Source organism: Phacochoerus africanus, chromosome 12, assembly GCF_016906955.1.
Source record: "Phacochoerus africanus isolate WHEZ1 chromosome 12, ROS_Pafr_v1, whole genome shotgun sequence".
Lineage (NCBI taxonomy): Eukaryota > Metazoa > Chordata > Mammalia > Artiodactyla > Suidae > Phacochoerus > Phacochoerus africanus.
Genome location: NC_062555.1, coordinates 13346420 through 13359520, shown reverse-complemented (window position 1 = coordinate 13359520; position 13101 = coordinate 13346420). Strand labels below are relative to the sequence as shown.

General features: G+C 40.6%; 1 protein-coding gene across 1 annotated transcript in view; it reads right to left on the bottom strand.

Annotated features, from left to right (window-relative positions):
• Window positions 1-13101, bottom strand: part of SPATA17 (spermatogenesis associated 17) — a 296172-nt gene that overhangs the window by 259216 nt on the left and 23855 nt on the right. Inside the window, exons 2-3 of the mRNA XM_047755013.1 lie at window positions 9735-9824; window positions 5967-6048 (exon numbers count right to left, since the gene is read on the bottom strand). Of these exons, the coding sequence (XP_047610969.1) occupies window positions 5967-6048; window positions 9735-9824 (172 nt within the window). The remainder of the gene's footprint in view (window positions 1-5966; window positions 6049-9734; window positions 9825-13101) is intronic.

Here is a 13101-nt window from a genome sequence, read left to right as displayed (position 1 = left end):
CTGCCTTATTGACTTATAACTGATTTGGAAGCCCTGTAAAGAAATTTATAAAAAGAATTGGGCTGTAGAAGGAACATTCATTCTTGTAATGAAGAAAAATAAGAACATCTGTACAAGCAACCATGTCAATCTCATCACCTTAAAAATAATGAGCAATATCTTAACTACCCATTAAAAAAACCTGCTGGTATTTATCATGACAACACATAATGGGATTTGACAGTAGATGGTAACCTTTGTTCCATGTAAAGTTCATAACATGTCTTTTCATTGTTACTCTTTCAAATTTTAATCAAATATGAAAAGTCTGTAAGAAGAACAGTAAAATGGGAAGCAGTATATCAATATGGTGAACCTTTTCGGCAATACACTGTTTTTATAACACGAAGAAAATATCTGTTTTTTAAAGGGGAATTATCTTTATAAATTAAATGGTTCTACTATAGGCTATCCATATACTTTATCCATATACTTTAACAAATAGTTTTAATCAAGTTCCGCTAATGTGGTTGCCATATATGTTACTCACTGAACAATCTCAATCGAAACACATAACCTTGAGCTGTTTAGAACTATAGTTATATGTATATTCATGTGATAATATGTGATAATAATGCATAGAGAAGGAATCACGTAAATTAGGGTAGTGTTTATGCTGCCCTGCTCTAAGAGTGAGGTGATACAAAACAGTGCATTTGATATTAAACACAATGTAAACTATGTAATGATACAACGCAAAAAGAAAAGGAAACTGAAAAGGATGCCAGGGCGGGAGTTCCCATTGTGGCTCAGGGTTAAGAACCTAGCACAGTGTCTGTGAGGATGCAGGTTTGAACCCTGGCCTCGCTCAGTGGGCTACAGATCCAGCATTGCTGTGGCTGTGGCTTAGGTCGCAGCTGCAGCTCTGATTCAACCATATGCTGCAGAACCTCCATATGCTGCAGGTGCAGCCCTAAAAAGAAAAAAAAGAAAAAAAATTTTTTTTTTTAAAAAGGATATCAAGATGTATACAGCTGTCCTATATGGGTTATACCGACAAATTCACTCGGGTAATGCTCAGAGTGCTACTATTCTGAAAGAGGCAGATGAAATACCTAAGTGTTCTTCTGGTCCTATCACCTAAGGAAATGCCTATTTTCACTGCATCATTTATGAAACAGAGCAGGGAGTGGTAAAGACAAACCACACAGAACATTATGCAGTTGAAAACAAGAGGGTACCAACACAGCAGGACCACGTGAAATCCAATGGCAAGGGCAGGCTGCAATAAAAAGACAGCAGGAATTCAGAAAGGGTGGAGCCCGTGTGCACTGAGCACACACACCAGGTGGCCAGAGGGTCCACTGCCGATAAAAAGGAAGCATCAGAGCACATCCTCATGGATCGGGGAAGATTTTCAAGGTTGTGAATCAATAGTCCTTGACCTCTAAGTTGGACGCATTTGGGTTTTACGGCCAGATAGAGCGGCATGAAAATCAGCAGGAAGACTTGAAATGGAGGTTGAACACGAAACAAAAACAGTGGTCATCCAGGAAGTAAGAAAAGAGTCAAATCACCGAAGGAACGGATGGCCCTGCTATCTTGGGTGAGTGAGAGGAGCAAAACGGAGAACACGGAACACTTTAGGATGGGATTAGATAGCTGGTGTTACAGTGAGAATTGTTTCAGAGCTGGATGGAAATATTCTGGTAGAGTAGAATTTTAAGGGAGGCTGTCTGAAACTACAGAACCTGTCTAAAGAGATCCTAGCCTTCTGACATTTCACACCATGTGGGGTTCTTAACTCCACTGCGCCGCAACAGGAACACCCGTCTTGGTATCCTTTTTAATTTCCTTTTCTTTTTACCATTACATAGTCTACGTTATGTTTAATATCAAATGCACTCTTAGAGCAGGGCTGCATAAACACTACCCTAAGTTATGCGGTTCTTCCTCTATCTCTTCCTTTGCCACACCTGAGACTGTGGAGAACTCCAACTTTTCTAGCAGTTTTCTCCTGGGATATTGCACGTCCGCTTTCCTCTCTATGATCTACCCATAATCCCCCTTTAGGTAGGCTAAGCCCTACCTAAAGCATTCCCCGAGTCTCACTTCTTGGCCCTGTGCTCTACTCTTCAGATTCTTCTCCATCAGGCAGAAAACTCCTGCCACCTTGTAATGATGGCTTTGAGACCTTTATCCCCAGCTCTGACTCTTAACGTCAGAGTTCACTTGAACCGGCCTTTGTCCGGAGGTAATTTTATATGTGCAGACAACTCTGCGGAGACATCAAAGTCGCCTTACAAGACACCACCACACGGAGGTGTGCTAACATCATCACAAACCCCGAAAGCGCCAACATCTTTTGTAAGCCTCACCGAGTGTCCCATTCAGAAGGTTTCTTACAAACATCTGTGCCTTTGTTGTCATTACAACCATTAACCAGCTTTGCGGAGATAAACAGGGAGCTGTCTTAGGAGCTTACAAAACAAAAAGTTTATGTCTCACTCCCACTACCTGGGGCCAAGTTTCCCTGTGGCTACAGCCCACAACACACGGCTGAGCCCAAAAATCAATGGGCCGGGGATGAATCATTCTCTGAGGAAGAAGAAGGTAGGGAATGATTTTGGCACCAACTGAGATCAATCACCTGCTACGCTGCCGGTAGCGAAGTCTTCCAACTTTTCTCCCCTGAGTTATGAGTTTATCCAGTTAGCAAAAAATTCTGTAGGCTTTCACAGACATTTACTATGTTTGAGATGGAATGAATAGAAGGGTCACTGCCATTCAGGAGCTTTCCATCAAGTGAGAGGTGGAACGAAAGGAATACTGCACGGTGACACCAACGCTGCGGGAGCAAAGTGTGAGGAAGGCACACCTAAGACCTCTGCAGTCTCTGGCCACATTACCCCCACGCTCTGGAGATCGGAGAAGGTTCGTCTTCAGGTCCGGAAGGATGGGTACGGATTCAGGCCAACGGGAGGCTAGTCAGAGCAAAGAAGGGCATTCCGGACAGAGAAAACAGCATTTGCGAAAACCCCATAGGACACAGAATATCTTGGCAATGGACGTGGTCTAATATGTCCGGAGAATCCTTATGCAGGTGTAGCAAGAAGTGAGGTTGGGTAAGAGGTGATCATGAGACTACGAAAACCAACATGTCACATTGAAGAGGGTGGATTTTATGTTATTTTATTTTATTCTGTCTTTTTCGGGCCGAACCCATGGCATATGGAAGTTCTCAGGCCAGGAGTCGAATCAGAGTTGCAGCTGCCGGCCTACACCACAGCCACAGCCATGCCAGATCCGAGCCGCACCTGAGACCTACACCACAGCTACATTCAGTAATAATAATGCCATATAGTACATGTTAGGTCATAAAATGAATAGTATAGTCAGTGACTTGAGAACTTTAGTAACAGCACTCCTCCTTAACTAAAATTTAGCCACACTTTTAGCCCTATGTGTAACCCAGGTACACACAGGGCAGGTATTTTGGAAGATGAGGAAACTGCTTGGTCTAATTCTGTGTGGCCTCTGTTGTCATCTGAGCCACCAGGGCATGATCTGAGAACCACTGATTTAATTTGCTTGTCTGGGGAAGGATCAAAAAATCTGATGATGTTTTTTCAGCAACCCCAACATTATGAGAATAAATATAGATTCCAAAGTTGAAGTTTTGACAACAGTCACTGAAATGTATACACTTTTATATGTCTGATTAAAAGGAGGTATCGATGGTTCATAACCATCCGGCCAGTGGCTTGTGAGTAGAAAGAGCAGCAGTGAAAGCCAAGTCAGGAATGTTCATGGAGCACAGACATACGGATGCTCTATGGCCTTCTCTACACAACGATAGTCTCCAACCACTAAAGAATAATAATGAACAGTGCAGCAAAAGAGGCTCATTACCCCCCACAAAATATCTTTATTTATTTATTTTTGTCTTTTTTTTTTTTTTTTTTTTTTTAGGGCTGCACCTGTGGCATATGGAAATTCCAGGCTAGGGGCTGAATCAGAGCTGCAGCTGCCAGCCTACACCACAGCCACAGCAATGCAGTATCCAAGCCAACACTGGATCCTTAACCAAGGACTGAACTAGATCAAGGCCAGGGATTGAACTCTAGTCCTCATGGGTACTAGTTGGGTTCATTACTGCTAAGACACATTGGGAACTTTAATTTTTTTGAAATTGAATCAGAGCTGCAGCTGCCGGCCTACACCACAGCCACAATAATGCCAGATCTCAGCCACATCTGTGACCTACACCACAGCTCATGACAATGCTGGATCCTTAACCCACTGAGCGAGGCCAGGAATCAAACCAGCAACCGCATGCTTCCTAGTCAGATTCATTAGCCACTGCGCCACAACAGGAACTCCAGGAAACTTTAATTTTTGATCATCTTGCTTAAGTAATCCGATTTTATTAAAAACTGGCACATGAAGGAGCTCCTGCTGGCCAAATCTGGGGTGATCTGAGCACCAAAGCAGTGAGTGAGAGCAGTTTATTGTAATCCACTAAATAAAAGAGGAAATCACCGGGCAAAACTGATATAAATAAATAAATAAATAAATGTAGAGGAAAAAAGCTCTTACACTAAAATGCTAACAAGTAAATGGAGAAATGGTGGAGTTAAGATCACTATTTGACAAATGTAATAATAATTGATTGCAGTAAGAACCATCATTGGATGCTAAACCTAGTATGAAAAAGTTTGATGAGGTAGAAGATGTATAGCCAATCTTGAAACATTGCCTCCTAAGATAAAAGCAGTAAGTTTACAGAGTGAGAGACACCACTTTAAATGATCAAACTTAGCATTAATTACCATGGGACAAATTGACATCATATGGTTCTTGACATGATGTCCTGAGATATATTTCTGCTAAAAATGCATAACCTCAATCTAACAGTGAAGAAAAAGAACCAAACCAAAACAGAGGAATAATCGGAACTAAAATTAGTCTATACTTAGACGCCACTAATAAAGAATAAATGAAGAACACATTTAAACTGTTATAGTAGAAAGTAGTAACAAATCCAAAAATTAGTGATGAATGATCAGAAACCTCCTTATTTTGTGTCAAAAAATTATTTTTTTAATTTCCTAAATTTCATAACTGAAGTATAAGATGGTACATTATCCCATACTTCTGCAGGTCTATCAGTGGATACAGATGATTGTGTTATGCTGCATTTATTAAGGCAAATCTTAAAAAAAAAAATCCCAAGAGTCAATCATAGGTAACTCTAAATAGCACAGAGAGCAGTTGCCTCATATTTTTATTTTGTGGAATTAATTTAGGGCACTTCAACCAATGATTACTGAACGTGCAATAGGCCAGGTATGAGTCTAAATGCTGGTGGTCAAAAAAGAACAAGCTACAGTGCTCACCTCTGAAAGAGCTCAATCTAGAAAACAGAGAGTATCTTCAAGAAATAAGTACATATAGGGAGTTCCCATTGTGGCTCCATGGCAACCAACCTGACTAGTATCCATGAAGATGCGAGTTGGCTCCCTGGTTTTGCTCAGTGGGGTAAGGATTCAGCGTTGCTCTGAGCTGTGGTGTAGGTTGCAGACACGCCCGGATCTGGCGTGGCTGTGGCTATGGTGTGGGGTCACGGCTGCAGCTCTGATTTGACCCCTGGCCTGGGAACTTCCATATGCTGGGTGCAGCCCTAAAAAAAAAAAAAAAAGAAAAGAAAGAAGTACATACAAATGCATATGCTGTGAAAGGTACTTTAACGTAATTAAAATATCTGATATAGTTTGGGCACAAAGAAATTAGTTATCAGTTCTCCACAGAAGGATCAGGATAAGGCTTCTCAGAAGAAGTCTCATTCTAAAAATTAAACCCAATTTTGTTTTATATAATAAATATTACCAATAACTCCAGAATTACATGTAAATGTGACTTAGGTAAATAAGTTAAAACAAATGCTATAATTCAAATGCTAACATATATTAATTTTTAATATTTACCTTCACAATTAGTTGATAATGTTGTCTGCCTAAGTAACCTCTCCATCGTTTTTGAATAACTGTTGCTGCTCTGTGTAAGTACCTGAAAAATACGCTTATTAGTATGCTTTCATTGAAACAATGATATATTTTCAATTTTTGCTTAGAATATACATTTCTACAATTCAAGAAGTCAAATTCAAAGCTGAGTTTATGTGTACTTTTTTTTTTTTTTTTTTGGTCTTTTTAGAGCTGCACCCATATCACCCATGGCGATATGGAGGTTCCCAGGCTAGGGGTCGAATCGGAGCTGTAGCTGCCGGCCTACAACACAGCCACAGCAACATGGGCTCTGAGCCACATCTGTGGTGACTTACACCACAGCTAACTACACCACAGCTAATGGCAATACTGGATCCTTAACCCATCGAACCAGACCAGGGATCAAACCTGCGTCCTCATGGGTGCTAGTCAGATTCATTTCCACTGAGCCACAACTGGAACTCCTATGTGTACTTTTAAAGAATACACATTACCTCTCTGTGATAGAATTAATTATTCCTAGAAGAAGAAAAATGTCATGGATAATTATTCAGTATTTCTTTAGGGCTTATGACTAAACATCTCTAAAATTTTAATTACTCTCTAATACTAATTCTCTAAAATACTTTTGAATGTTAAGACTATAAAACAGGAGCAGTTCCCATCATGGCACAGGGAAACGAATCCGACTAGGAACCATGAGGTTGCGGGTTCAATCCCTGGCCTCGCTCAGTGGGTTGAGGATCCGGCGTTGCCATGAGCTGTGGGGTAGGTTGCAGATGCGGCTTGGATCCTGCATTGCTGTGGCTGTGGTGTAGGCCAGCAGCTGTAGCTCCAATTGGACCCCTAGCCTGGGAACCTCCATATGCTGCATGTGCGGCCCTAAAAAAGACAAACAAACAAACAAACAAAAAGACTACAAAACAGGAGGGAATTCCCAAGATGACAGAGTAGAAAGGCCCTGAGTTCACCTCTTCCCACAAGCACACCAAAATTAAAACCATTTACAGAATAACTATGACAGAAAAAGACTAGAACCTACTCGAAAAGATCCTCAACAACTAAATAAAGAAGGAACCACAATGAGATAGGAAGGGGGAGCAGAATCGCAATTCAGTCAAGACCATTACAGCTGGGTGGGTGACCCCAAAACAGGAGAATAATTACAATTGCAGAGGTTCTGCCCAAGAACCAAGGGATCTGAGCTCCACACGGGGCTCCCCAGCCTGGGGTTCTTCAACCAGGAAGACAAGCCCCAGAATGTGTGGCTTTGAAGGCAAAGAGGTTACTTTTAGGAAAGCAAGAGGCCTCGGGAGATAGAGTCTTCACTATTGAAGGGGGTACGCAAAATCTCACGTGCTCTGGGCAGAAGCAGTCATTTGGAAGAAGCCTAAGTCAGACCCACCTGCTGAACTTGGAGAGCCTCTCCTAGAAGCAGGGGACAACTGGGGCACACCTTGGGGACACAGACCTGGTGGCAGTCATTCTGGGGGTCTTGTTCTGCCACACGGATACTGGTGCTAGCAAACGCCATTCCAGATGCTTCTCCTTAGTTTATAGTCTCAGAACCCAGCCTGATCCTGCCTTCCAGCCTATAGGCACCAGTGCTGAGACTTTCAGGTGAAACAACTAACTGGGCAGGGATCCTGTCTCATCCAACAACAGATAGGCTGCTTGAAGACAGCCAATTATATGCCAATAAAATGGACAGTCTAGAAGGAATGGACAAATTTCTAGAAATGGACACTCTCCCAAGACTAAACCAAAAAGAAATATCAAGTATGAACAGACTAATTACCAGTAATGATATTGAATCAGTAATAAAATAAAAAACTCCCAACAAACAAAAGTCCAGGACCAGATGGCTTTACAGGTGAATTCTCCAAAACATTTAGAGAAGAGTTAACATCTCTCCTTCTCAAACGCTTTCAAAAAATTACAGAGGAAGGAACACTTCCAAACTCATTCTCTAAGGCCAAGATCACCATGATACCAAAACCAGGCAAGGATATCACAAAAAAAGAAAATTACAGGCCAGTATCACTGATGAACATGGATCAAAATGTCCTCAACAAAATATTAGCAAACTCACTCCAAAAACACATTAAAAGGGTCATATATCATAATCAAGTGGGATTTATCCCAGGCATGCAAGGATGGTTTAAGAGTCAGAAAGATAAAGCCTAATACTACATGTTATCACTTACATGTGATATAAAAAAATAAAACAAACTAGTGAATATAATAAAAAAGAAACAGACTCACAGATAAAGAGACCACTAGGAAGAGGGAAGAGGGAGGAAATAGATAGGGGTAGGGGTCAGAGGTACTACTACATATAAAATAAATAACAAGGTCATATTGTACAGCACAGGGAATATAGCCAATGTTTTACAACTTAAATGGAGTATAATCTACGCAAAGTTTGAATCCGTATGAAACTAATATTGAAACTAGTATAAATTACTTAAAAATTAATAAATAAAAAGTAAAATTTAAAAAGAATACAATGAAATACTGAAATAATATTTTAAAAGACCAGAAAACATAGTGACATGTTCAGAAAAACACAAGATACTATTGATATGAATCACTACAAGTACTTTGAAATAATTCTCGAGGTCAAGAAACACTTCCCTTTTGCATACTTCTATTACTCAGTCTATCCCAACCAACATCACCGCGGTCTTAGCTGCTGCCATGTTCCTATTTGGTAGAGTGGCCAAAAAAGAAACCTCTTCTTCACACTTTTATTTGCATGTCTGACTCCTACTAGTTAATGTAAGGAAGTATACAGTATAATCCCTAGCTCACCATCTGAGTTGTTACGGACTCGTTATATTATTCCTCCACCTTATCCAGGGCAATATATTTCAGAATTGGTGAGAAAGTGAAGGAAGTTTGGACACTGAAGAAAAAGTAGAAACAGTTAAGACAGGGGATAGACTTCAATCTCTTTGTAATCAGAATGATGTCCTCTGGGTACCATTTGCCTTTATTTACCAACAGTTGGAGAGGACTGGAATGGCTTCTTTTTTGTTTTGTTTTTCTTTCTTACCAGTCAATGAATTCATTGCTATAAAAATACAAGTCCAATCATTTTGTCACATTTTATGGAACTTGAAGCAAATAATCAGATTGAGTATATTTATGACACTGAGAATTTTTAAAAGAGATACAGCCAGAAAGACAAAGACAAATACCATATGATATCACTTATAACTGGAACCTAATATCCAGCACAAATGAACATCTCCTCAGAAAAGAAAATTATGGACTTGGAGAAGAGACTTGTGGCTGCCTGATGGGAGGGGGAGGGAGTGGGAGGGATCGGGAGCTTGGGCTTATCAGACACAACTTAGAATAGATTTACAAGGAGATCCTGCGGAATAGCATTGAGAACTTTGTCTAGAGACTCATGTTGCAACAGAAGAAAGGCTGGGGGAAAAATGTAATTGTAATGTATACATGTAAGGATAACCTGACCCCCTTGCTGTACAGTGGGAAAAAAATAATAATAAATAATTAAAAAAAAAAAGAGATACAGTCAATATCATTTAGTTTCTAGATACGTAAGAAAAGATGACCAAAAAGAGTTATAACTTTAAAGGACATCATATAATTTATTAACTTCATTACAGGTAAAATAAAAAATTATTTGCAATGAGAACTGTATGAATAAATTACATTTCAAAAGGAGTATATTTTTATGATGTATCGGAGGTTTCCATGACAAAATCAATATACCTGATATATGCTCGAACTCGACATCCTCGAAACCAGCTCTGGATTTTAACCGCTGCATCATTCTCCTTTTTTCGAAATACATCGACAACACTAAAGAGAAAAATTTTAAACCATTTCATTAGTGACTAATTTGATTCTAAAGCAAATCAACCTGTTAAACTTAATTTTAATTTCTTCCAAAATGATAATTATAACTCAAATGTCATTTTAAATAAAATTAAAATGCTAAATAAAGAAAGTATTCCAGAAATCATGATATGTTTTAAAAATTAACCTTTCTCTAAGAGGCCATATGCTTTCAACAGCTTTACTCTTTTAATTTTTATAATCACCTATTTGCAACTAATTAATTTGCCAGTGGTTTTTGTAAGGAGATTTACAAAGCAATGTGCTATTTTGTGATTATTTTTAAAACACAATTATTTGAATTCACTGTTTAAATGCCACAACACATATCATGCAAGATTTAAATGCTTGCATATTTCACTCACTGCATCAGTTAAATGAATTGCCTCTAAAGAATAATGAATCCATCACTTTGCCTTTTCTAGATAGAGTTCTTAGAAGGTCCGAATCAGTTAAAGGAGGGAGGGGGCAGGGCCACAGGCCTTACAAAGAGATAACAATTTCAGTCTTTAGGAGTTCCCGTTATGGCTCAGCAGTAATGAACCAACTAGTGTCTATGAGGTTGTGAGTTTGATCCCTTGCCCCGCTCAGTGGGTTAAGGACCCGGTAGTGACGTGAAGTGTGATGTAGGTCAAAGGAGTGGCTTGGATCCAGCATTGCTGTGGCTGTGGTGTAGGCCAGCTACAGCTCCGACTAGATTCCTAGCCTGGCAGTTTCCATATGCCACAGGTGTGACCCTTAAAAAAAAAATTAGTCTTTAGATTTTACTGATTAATAGGAAGAAAAGGTTTAGTCAAGAAACAGCTACATCTTAATTTTAGCAGTCATTACAATTCTCCCTCCCCTTCCCCATTTGATAAAGTGATACTGTATAATTGCAATTACTGTGGACCACAGAGTAATTTCTCTCCTAGAATGCTGGTTGGCACAAAATTAGCACTTTAGATTTGTTGAATGAATAAAGAATTTTTTTTAAATTTTCTATTTGTTTATTGTATGTAGCTGGTTTATAGTGTTCTATCAACATTCTGCAGTACAGCATGGTGACCCAATTACACATACATGCATAGATTCTTTTTTCTCACATTATCACGCTCCATCACATGTGCCCAGACATAGTTCCCAGCGCTATGGAGCTTGATCTCATTGCCTATCCTTTCCAAAGGCAATAGTCTGCATCTATTAACCCCAAGTTCCCCATCCATCCCAATCCCTCCCTCCCCCCTTGGCAACCACAAGTCTATTCTCCAACTCCAGGATTTTCTTTTATGTGAAAAGGTTCATTTGTGCTGTACATTAGATTCCAGATATAAGTGATATCATATGGTATTCATCTTTCTCTTTCTGACGTATTGTTAGTCACTTATTTTTTACCTTTTAAAAAATTCCCTCAAGAACCATGTTTTCTTGGACAGGCTAGTTTTTTTTTTTAATTTCCATTGTATGTTAAATATGTAGATTTCATTAAATCAAATAATTAGAACAAAAAACAGAATGAAAAAAAATACTTCAAAGATAATAGGAAGTTGGCTGAGACGGAAAATAGGATTAGCAATTAAACTCTCAGTGTCAAATAGCTGAAGAAACAAGCAGATGGATTATTCCACTAGATAAGCAGGAAAGAGAGTTACCTAGAAAGCCTGACTCAAAAGGACCCACAAAAGCAAAAGGAGGAATAAAAATTATGCATCAAGTCAGTAACTCAGATGTGAGAAAAGAAACGGTGAGGAGGAGTTCCCGTCATGGCTCAGTGGTTAACAAACCCTACTAGTAACCATGAGGTTTCGGGTTCGATCCCCGGCCTCGCTCAGTGGGTTAAAGAGCTGGCGTTGCCATGAGCTGTGGTGTGGGTCGGATCCGGCGTTGCTGTGGCTGTGGCACAGGACGGCGGCTACAGCTCCGATTAGGCCCCTCGCCTTGGAACCTCCCTATGCTGCAGGTGCGGCCCTAGAAAGGACAAAAAGACAAAAAAAGAAATGGTGAGAAATCACACAAACTGGTAAGACCGCAACAGGTGCAGTGGCAGTGAAGAACAAACTTAAAAAGAACACAAGAGAATAAAATCACTCACTCTACCAGATAACGCAAGGTACCATGAGAAGATTACTGCCTGGTGCAATAAAATTTGCTGGAAATAATTCAGCGGGTGAGGACGCTCTAAGTTAGGAGTAGAAGAAAAGAAACTTTCGTCACTGCTGCCTGTTTGCTCTGCATATGCAAACGAGCAGAGATGTGTGTAAACCATTGTTGGCTCCAGTGACGATACTCCAAGCAGGACGGAGAAGGGCTTCAAGTCTCCTCCTCCGAGGCGCCTTCCTTGAAACGTGAGGCTCTGCGGGGCTCAGAGCTCTTCATCACCCGGAACACAATCATCCGGACTTGCTTAAGGAGGGTCTTTCCACTACAGTTTAAGATCCAAAAGGCAGTCATCTCGTCTTTTTCTCCCAGGCGGCCTCCCCAGTGGTTCCAGAGGGATCGTGGATGCCATTCCCAACCCTCGACTTGTGTCAGGACAACTGGACCATTTCACCCCTGTGAAGACTGCCGCTTGCCAGCCGCCCTCACTGCATCGGCCACAGCTCGGCAGTCCCTCTGTGTTTTAGGATGACAGAGCTGCTGAGGACCCAACGGGGGCCCGCGTGCTCTTAGCACCTGGAACCCTGAGGTGAACATGGGGCAAAGGCAGGTAGGTATCTGAAAGAATCTATTGAAAGAGAAACGAATAATCACATCTTAAAATAACTCTTCATGGGCCAGCACTGTTCCTAGCATCTTACCTCCCCCTGACTTAACTCATGTATCATCCTGCGGATACCTCTGTGGAGTAGATAAATACGCCCACTTGACAGAGGCAGATCCTGGGGCCGAGGGGGGTAGAGGAACACACCCAAAGCCACAGATGCCTGTGGGTCAGAAATGAGATTTGATTCTAGGTGGTCTCACGCTGGAGGCGGCATTCCTAACCTTCTTGTCCCCTAAAGGAGGAGAGGGGAAGGATGAGGACAGAAGCGAGGAAGGGAAAGGAAAGAAAAAGCAAAAAAAAAAAAAAAAAAGCAAGAGGAAAAATGCCTGTAGGTCATTACAACAACAAGAGAAACTAAACAAGGAAGATGTGGAAAAACACCAATATTAGGAAATCCCCCAAATTTCTCACTATACAAAGTACTCCGAATGCAGTGCAACGGGCACTCAATACACACAGCCAGAAGGAAACAATTTGGTCTTTGATTACACATAGAAA